The following is a 9,867-nucleotide window of genomic DNA, read 5'->3' as shown; positions in this document are numbered from 1 at the left end:
AAGGAAGGAAGGAAGGAAGGAAGGAAGGAAGGAAGGAAGGAAGGAAAGAAACAAAAAAGATAAGCCTCTTTTTTGGAGACAGTTTTGAAGGGAAGCTAGGGTAAATACAGAAAGACAATTAAGGAAGGCACTGCAACACAGGTAGGTCAGGATGGTTACTGTGGCTGGAAGGACATCAGTGGAAATGAAGAGTATCCAACTGCTTCAAGATCTATTTTGAGTTTGAAGTGATAGAACTTGTTGGTAAATTGGATGAAAGATATTAAGACAATCAAAGAATACCCTGCCAGATTATTTTCACTAAAATCATTGCTATTGTACTATATAGAAAAAATACAGAAGCTCACTTTCATATTACCTAAAAGGTAATGTTTTAAAATGGAAAAATATCTGTAAATTATGTATATAGATAATGTACCCATTTCTTTTTTAAAATAAATTTTAACCAAAAATCCATAGTTAATATATAAAAAAGGAATTATTTAGTTACAATTGTTTATTACATCAATGTAGTACTCAAGTAAATTTAAAAACCAATCTGTTTCAAGAAAATATTAAAGAACTGGTAAGTTTACAAATATTATAACCACAATTGTCAAAAATAATATAAAGATTATTTTTAACCTGTAGAATGCTTACAATATATTGAAAAGTCTTGGGAAGAAAATCTTGTGTTTCAATCCCCATTTGATCTTTATAAAACTGGTCTGAAGAGTGAGTCTGTGATATCTGAGTATTTAGAAGAAACATTCTTCTAAATATTTTTTTAAGTACCTTAATTATTTTGATGATTGATATAGTCAATTCACAGACTGTCCAAGAACTTTCATCTTCTGATCGCTTATCTTTTAACTACTTAGGGATAATACTGACAGTAAAAATGGAAGACAATAAAACAAAAACAAAAAAACAAAAACTCAGCAAAATCTGACATTTATTATTGGCTAGGCTGAGTATAGGATGACAAAAACCAATTGTCGAAAGAATCAAAAACATCTAATTCAAAGGATAAAAATGCTCTGCCATTCTACTGTCATCTGGTTGTCATACTTTGACCAAAGCTAAAGTGCTACTGTAACACTGAGAACACAAATCAGGTGTAAACTTCTGCTTTATGCTGAGCTTCACTGTTCATGTGAAAATCGACATAACATCAATGATCTTGCAGACTTTTATGAGGATTATAATTAATGTATGTAAAGTACCTAAAGCCATGCCTTACAAATAATACATGCTCACTCACTATAGGACAGCTATTCTTTTCAGGAAAATCTAATAATGCATAGTTAATCCCAATATAATTCTGCTTCAGGATATACTATATGTCATATATATATATATATATTTGGAAATAAAGCTTTTATATTGAAATAAGAACTGCAAATCACATATATGAGGATTAACACTCTACAGTGAGTTTGTCATTCTGTAGTTCTTTTGATTGAGTAATGTAGCTGAATTATATCACCTAGTGAATTAATGCTGGGCTCCGGAGCCGATCAATGGCCACCATCAATTGGCAGGTACAGCTTAATCTCTCTTACACTCTTTGTTCCAGTAAGGCAGACTGCATTATATTTTCCTCCCTATATTTCTCAGATTTCTTCCAATGTATATACATGAGCATAAGGACTGTGTCTTAGTCATTTTTAAACGCCCAATACCTAGCATCAGTTTGACACAAGGAGTTGGAAGGATAAATGAATAAATGCCCCACTGTGACTCTGCTCAGATAATTCCCCAAACCTAGAATATGTTGTTAAATCAGATTCTCATCATTTTTTGAAATCAAGCTTAAGTTTTATTTTACTTAAACACACACACACACAGACACACACACTTTTCATCAGAAAAAAAAAGTGAACTTTTTGATATTACTTCGTACTCTAATTAAATATGTACTAAAAACTTATCATTTCTTCCTATGTGTTCACATTTATCTGCATTATCTAGTGAGCCAGTTGGGGTGTCCATCCCTAAGGAAAGGGGCCGAGTTTCACTTTTTTTTTTTTGTTTTTTTTTGTCAGAGTAACCTTTATAACCTGAAACAGAATTGATTAGCCTTAAGGTAGATATCAGTGAATTCTGTTGAGAATTCACTCAGCAGCATTCCAACCCAATGGTAAATCCCTGCTGCAGTATATGAAATAATATTTGTACCTAGAAGCGTTTATAAATCCTCAAAAATATCTCTACTTGGAGATCAAATATAACATCTCAAAAATTCAAAATCTAAACCTAATTGTTTTGATAATGGAATAAAGTTTTTATCAGATAATATCTAAAAGGAACAGAAAAAAATACCTTCAAGCAGTTTTTTCTCTGAAGAGAGTTTAGAAGCAGCAGAAGGAGCTTGATACAAAAAGTCACAGAGGAATGTGGACTGGGAAGACTCTTGACTTAATACACCTTCGGAATGAATATCATGTTGAGGGAAATCTAGAAAAATTAAAGAAATATCTAAAATGTAAACAATTTTCCTTTTGCTTATAATATGTACATGAGTTTTGAGCTAGAAGAAAAACTACTTAAAATTTACCAAAGAATAATTATAAAGAGATATTTATTTTACTTTGCATAAAATTTGCAAATAAGCACTTAAGTCATGTTTATTATTCATATATGAAAATCGGATTTAATGTTGGTGGAAATGATTATGTGGGTTAGCTATTTTAATCTTCCATTTATAAGATTAAGGGAATATAAAAGATTGACTTCCTAAACTTTTTATTGAAACAATATAAAAAATAGTCTTAGGCCCCTCTATCTTTTGGGTAATTACATTTTTCTTCATTCTGATGGTTTATCTTATTTGAAAAATAAATAGATTTATGCTTCAGTCCTTTTACGGAAATATCGGAAGAGACCAGGTAAATGAAGAGACAGTGACGAACCTGAGAATTTGTTATGGTAGAGAAATTCCATTTGCAGACTTTGCCCAGCCTTCTTGGCTAGCAGATAGGGGGTGCTATGCACGGGGTCTCCAGTGGCACACATGACATCTGCTCCACTGAACAGCAAAGCCATTGTTTCTAGAACATCTGGTTTCACTACAGCAGCACACAGAGCCTGGTCATTAAAAGAAAATACACATCTTAAGGAAAGAAAAGATTCTAGCTATTAAAATGAGTGAAAGTCTGACAATTCATGTATGGGATAAAGTCTGTATTCCTTTTATCCTAAGGCAGCTACTAATAATGATGCCATGAATTAGGCAATAGGCACAAAAGGCCTGGTTTGTGTGAATTTAAATTACAACCCAAGACCTCCAAGTCTCAATTCATTGTCTGGTTGCTATGATGTTCCTTCTAAACCCAATCCATCATACTTGCCTTGGAAGACATCTTTATGCTTACATGCTATGATAATGGCTGATGTGCAGAGAATCAAAATATTTCAATATAATAATGAAGTAACCATTAAGTGTTTTTCATATGAATATTAATATATATTTTCCAATCTAATCAGGAGCTGCAGAATATTTGAATTATCAAGTGCTATGAGAAATTGAAAGATGAGTGCAAAGCAAATTCAGGATCTTCCCCTCGGGGGCCGAGCATAGGAAGGAGGAAGAACAGTGAGAAAGAGGTAATAAAAAATATGATTGACTTATGTTATATATCATCTTTTTACAAACAATAGGAATTGCTAGAATTTTTTTTTTCTTTTGCCTTGAAATAATAAGCTGCCTCTACATCTCTTCTCATCCTTTCTTCCCACATTATATCAGTCCTCAGACTTCACTTTACTGGATCCCCATTTGCTTCCAAATCCTCAGATTGTGGCACCATGAGTTAGCAGGAAACTTTAGTTATGGAGGAAGAATTTATGCTTTTTTGACAATGAATCCTTAAGTGAAACAAGGGGGAAACCACTGAAATAATCTCACAAAAGGAAATAAACAATTTTGTCAGATAGTATAAGATTTTTTACTTTTTCTTAAGAATCTTGGCACATCATTAAAAAGACATTAAAATCCATGTCTGCTGTTATGTTTAATTGAATACCTTATTTAATTCTTCTTTAGTGAGAGATGCCAAAAGGGTTTTTCTGAATTTTCCTTCTTTATATTTCTGAGTAATAAAGTTTTTTCTCTTTTCTACTGGTGAGTCCATATGTAATTCTTCATCCTTTTGAAGATTACCAGCCCAAAAGTCATTTGCTCTTTTGTTTCCAATGACAATAAAAAGCTGAATTGTCAAAAAAAAATAATAATAATAATATATCAGTTCATAAAAGGTATTTGAATCTGCAGGAAACTGAATTATATTACAAATTAAAGCATAACTTAGCATAAAGTACAGGAAAACAACTGAAATACCTAACTCTTCCAGAAAAAGGAGTGAAAGCAGATACTATGATCAGTTTTGAATACAGCCTAGCCACTCTAAATAATGGAAAGAAATTAGCTTGTAAAGAATTGCAAACACCACAAATAGTATCAAAAGTATTTTCATTCTTTGACACTCCAACTGAGACAGATTCACTTTAAATGGCCGAGTAGGTGGGCTAATGCTGTCTAAAGTGCTTGGTGGTGGAACAGGAGCCAAAAATGGAGGCAGGCCACAGCAAAGTAGCCTCGATCACAGTTAATGACAGAGTATGACCAAAGTAAAGAACAGTAAATTTTTCCAAATGTTCTCATTCACTCTCCTATTATTTTACCCATGCTGGGTTTAAAACACACACACACACACACACAGTTCTAGCATAAAACAAAAGCTGGCAAACCTTTCTAAGTCCTTATTATTATTATTAAGGATTATCTATACTTTTACTTTTAAAATAACTATCTCATTTAGGAAGCATTATCAAAGAGTTACCATTAAAAAGTCTACAAGCCATTTTCATAATGTAGTGAGAACTTTATCAAAGAGCCCTGAGAAAAATTCCTGCCACCACACCCTATGGCATACCTCCTCCCAGTCTCTGCAAACTGAACCCCTACCACAACCCCATTCAAGTTAAATAAGACTCACCTCGATGAGTTCATTGCTCCAAATGCTAGCATCCATTTTTAGACTTCTAACCTTGGAATCTTTTGGTCCCAAAGATCTATGCTGGCCTAGAGTCAAAACACAATTGCATTTCTATTTTAATTTGTATGTAAATTTATTTTACTTTATTTTTAAAAAAAGTGTATATGTCTGTGTATGTTCATTGCGTATCTTCTCAACTTAAAACACGCCAATACCTGCTTTCCTCAATGACAAGATGACAAGAGCACTAACAGTAGTAGTGGGAATTAGACAAATCACAGCTGGCTACAATAAAAACAGCAGCAATCATCATCAGCATCTGCACTGATAAAAAAAAACTATACTTAAAAATATATTTATGTGCATGTATGCATATGTACAGATACATGTATAAATATTTCCTCATTTAGTAATCAGCTAGAAATAGGCCACTGGAAACCTTTTGTAAAGCTTGCTAAAATCACATGTATGTAAATGCAGATAGTATTTCTTTACTGTTACAAAAACTTGACTATTGTAAAACTAGTTACATGTCTAATAAGTGTGTCCTTAAAAATCTGACATGAATACTTTATTCAACAAGTATGTCTGGAAGAAAGTAAGAGCCCAGAATTGTATTACTGTCAATTGAATTGTGCTGTATAAATCATCATTCAGTCATCACTGAGCAATCAGGCTATGTCAGATTATTTCAAAGCTGAGAAGAAAAAATAGTATACAGTCCACTATCCTTGATCTTAAGGGCCTTTAGCCTAATGAACAATGAATATTCATTCCTTTCCCTACAGTAGGTAAGAGGTTCTTATTTTTTATTTTTATTTTTTGGTAGAAACTACTTAAAACACAAAGCCCTAAATTCCCATGGAAGAAATCTGCATAGGTTTGCATTTATAATAACTACCTACAGGCAATACAGTACCCAGAAGGTAAAAACTTAAAAGCCTGTAGGAAGAGATGAAAGGGGTTGCTGGAGTAACCTAGGTATGACAGATTCTGAGTTGAGGCAGCAGGAAAACAAAATGGAGCAGACAGATTGAGAGAGGTTAGTAAGATAAAATGAATGAGACTTGGTGGGTTTGAAGGAAAGAGGAAGAGTCAAGAAGGTGCCTCAGATTTTAGGCTTTGAGAGTGCAGCGTAGACAGTATTGCTTCTGACCAAGATTGAGAAGGTATGAAAATGTGCAGTTTTATGAAATGGGCTGAAGGGAACAATGATGGCTCCATTTTTGACATGTTACATTTGAGGTGTATTTGGCAAATCTAAGTAGAGATTCTAGTAGGCATATAATCATAAGAGTTTGGTGTCCAACAGCGTGAGAATCATCTGCTTAAAAATGAGTATGGAATTAAAGTGATAAATAACATTACTCAGGAGCAACACAGTAAAAGAGAAGTGAGGATGTAACCCGAGGGAACACGTGTATCTCACAAGCATGAAAAGTAACCTGGAAAAAAAAAGATTGGTAATAAGAACACACAGAGCGAATGGTATCTTGGAAGCCAAGGGAAGATGAATGTCACAGAGACATGTTGTCAAGAGTCTCAAATAAAGAGACAATAATAAAGATAGTAAGTGACCACACTGAAATTGAGAGGTAAAATACATTGGTAAATGTGGTGAAAAGATTTTTACAGCAGTTGAGTGAAAAGGTAGCTGATTACAGAATGCTGAAGAAAACTTAGGAAGTTAAAGGAATGAAAAAAACCTATGTACACTACAACTCTTTATAACATCCTGTCTATGAAAGGAAAATGGGACAGAGATTGACACATAGAAGGAAATGGGTAACTTTCAGAAATCCTGATGGTTTAATGAGACAAACTCGTGCAAGTTTATACAATGAAACAAAAGAAACCATAGCTGAATACTTACATAAGAGAGTGAAGAAGAGATGAAGTGGTATCCTAAGGAGGGAGGAAAGAAAGGAAGCAAAGGTAGAAAAAAGCAGCTGTGAAGAGCACAAAGGCCATCTCTTCTAATGAAACTGGAGAGAAGAAAAAGATGGGATAAAATACAAAGTAGAAGGTGATTCATGGGCATTTTTTGTTGTGATTGATATTATTAATTAGCTGGTGAGGAAATCTATCTTAGTTTGATTAGAAATGCAGTTGAACAGTGCTCTAGAAAAGTGTTCAGGATCTGAAGCAACTCCTGTGGCTGCACTACTCACTGCACTCTAGCTGAGGTAGGTGCTTCTCTCCAGCGTCCTCACTGAAGCCTGTATTCAACTCCAGTCCAACATTCGTCTCATTATCGTGGAGAAAATGTCACGTCTTATACATGTTTTCAATTCCCCACACCAGCACAGTGGTTAGCATTCGAGCTGCATTCTCTTTCTCTCTCTCTCTCTTTCTCATCTCTCTCTCTCTCTGTGTGTGTGTGTGTGGGGTGTGTGTGTGTGTGTGTGTGTACGTACAGTGAGGGAGAAGGTGGTGGGACACAGGTAGTCCAAGAGAACTGAAGTTTAGATTGTGGTTAACTTTCTCCAAAACTTCCATGATCATACACCTAAACTGAGGTCCACTTCCTTCCACTCACTTGGGCAACTGTCTGAGCTCTCAAATACACGGAGAGGTCAGGTTATCAGGTGTGAGGTCGCAAGAAGAAAACCAGTCATGGTGCCGGTTTGTATTCATAAACATCAATAGTCTTGTGAAGTGCTTCTTTATAAAAATTCTTATTATAGGAGATACCAGATCTGGCATATGAAGTTTAGTGCTCAAAACAACATTGAGGTGAAAAATATGTCTTACCAAAAATGACTGGGGAAATGTGGACGAATCCTCAAGTTAAAGATGCAAGCTTGTTCAGGATGCATACTAAAACATACTTACCTAAAATCTAGAAATTTCAACATTGCCTTTTAAAAATCTATACATTGACCAGTAGGCACAAAATATGATTACATGCTTAAAAATACATTTTTATATCTAAGTCATACATAAGAGAAATTTAGACTTATAAGCTATTACTGAATTTGATTTAAATGTAATAAGCTTTATCTGGTTTTACTTTTCACAACCATTAGCTACAATATATAATATACAACAATGAAGAGCATTCAGTGTCCATGTGCCACAAAGCAGTGATAAGCGTAACTTATCACTAATTACCTGCACACTTTTTACAGATGACAACACAGAGATTGATGGATGCCCAGTCAGGATCCGGGGCTTTACAATCTGCACAGCTCCTGTTAGATTCATTGAACCAAATCTTCTCAGCTACTTCATAATCAGAGAGAGTTTCTGCTATTGATTGCTGCACAGCTTCAATCCAGTCTTGTTTCTCTTTTTCAGTCTCGGCTGTAAAGCTGAAACAATTAACGTTTCTGTGTTATCGATCTCCCTTGTAAAGGCCAATTAAGCAGTATGTTCAGTTTGCATATTCATTTCACTCACAAATTAAACAACAGCTGAAAAATATGCCTGCTAGGCAGTTCTGGGTTGTCTTTTCTGTTAAAAATCATTTAACTCAACAAATCGTGTTTTTTTCCTTTTAATTTTCCACATTGCTTATGTCTTTGTTTACGCATCTTGAACCAAAATTAACATACACATTTTCTAAAGAAAACATAAAATTTGCCTTGTTAGGTCACAAGTCTAAACAAGAGGCTATGTTTCCTAAGCAATGGTTATGTAATCATCAATAATAGTTTATTGGCAGAGTTTCAGGGCTACTGGAATATTTTGCCAAGCAAGTATGCCATGATAGTCTGAAGCTATGTTATCAAAAACACCCACCAGAAATTGTGACTTTTTTTCCAAACTTAAGAATAGATTCTCTCTTTTTTTTTTTTTTTTAATTAGAAGAATGCCCAGATGGTTCTAAGAAACTGGGAAATCAAAAAAGTTTTAAGTGGTTACCATTCTAACAGTTTTCTAACACATTTTTAGCCACGTTCTGATTTATTCTGAATCTTAATGTTTACTGGGAGCTCAAGTGAACGAATAAAAACATTAAACAGCAGTTCATTCCTTCAAGAAATATTTACTGAGCCCCTACAATGTGTAAAGGAACGTGCTACAGTGCTACATACTCAGTCAATGACCCACAAAACTGATTCATATTAAAATTTTCTTTTGTAAAGAGGAAAATGCTTTGAAATATAATGAAAATCACAGCTAACATATTCTAAATAATCCATAAAAATAAATGGCCTACATGAATTATACTTTTTGAAGCTCTTTAGGATTCTATCACTCTTAGTGGTTTCTGGTTCTACTAGAAATTTGTCACAGACAATATATTAATATCTATATTTTTAGTTTTGGCTAGAATCTGCAAATGTAAAAAAAAAGCTTGTTATTTTTACGCAATCATTTCTTTCTCAAAATTTGAGGCAATGGATATAGTTTAACAGGCAAAATGAGTAACACACTTGATAATATCTTTGAAATTCCTAATTGTTAGTCCTTTGAAGGCCTAGAACAATCACCTGACTTGCACGCTACTCTGTCATGTGATTATTTATAACAAACTAATTAATATAGTTGAACTCAAAAGATGTTGACTTATGCCTCTTCTGTATACTAAAACTATGGAGTCATTTTAGTTTATTAAAACATATTAAGTACTTTAAATTATCTGTTTCATTGTCATAATGATACAGTTAGTAGAATATCATAATACAAGATATATAAAAAATGCTAAAATATTTGGATCAATAGGTACTAGGAGATTCATTAAATTTAGTATCATTTGAAGCTGGAGGCCCTGGAGGAAATCATATGGAACAAATGTAATTAGGAATTGATTTTTAAATGAGGGATTGTATTTGATCAGGCTAAAAGAAGATAAATAGCAATACAACTTAAAGACAATGTAATATGTTGTTATTTCATTTCTTCTAAATGAGAAGGAAATTATCACATATTTGTTTTCAAA

General features: G+C 33.7%; 1 protein-coding gene across 1 annotated transcript in view; it reads right to left on the bottom strand.

Annotated features, from left to right (window-relative positions):
* ARAP2 (ArfGAP with RhoGAP domain, ankyrin repeat and PH domain 2) overlaps nucleotides 1-9,867 on the bottom strand; it is a 165,170-nt gene that overhangs the window by 90,360 nt on the left and 64,943 nt on the right. Inside the window, exons 10-14 of the mRNA XM_011949140.1 lie at nucleotides 8,094-8,293; nucleotides 4,980-5,065; nucleotides 4,008-4,190; nucleotides 2,895-3,069; nucleotides 2,305-2,439 (exon numbers count right to left, since the gene is read on the bottom strand). Of these exons, the coding sequence (XP_011804530.1) occupies nucleotides 2,305-2,439; nucleotides 2,895-3,069; nucleotides 4,008-4,190; nucleotides 4,980-5,065; nucleotides 8,094-8,293 (779 nt within the window). The remainder of the gene's footprint in view (nucleotides 1-2,304; nucleotides 2,440-2,894; nucleotides 3,070-4,007; nucleotides 4,191-4,979; nucleotides 5,066-8,093; nucleotides 8,294-9,867) is intronic.

This window comes from Colobus angolensis, unplaced genomic scaffold (assembly GCF_000951035.1).
Source record: "Colobus angolensis palliatus isolate OR3802 unplaced genomic scaffold, Cang.pa_1.0 Scaffold29, whole genome shotgun sequence".
NCBI lineage: Eukaryota > Metazoa > Chordata > Mammalia > Primates > Cercopithecidae > Colobus > Colobus angolensis.
This window is presented reverse-complemented; position numbering and strand designations above follow the sequence as displayed.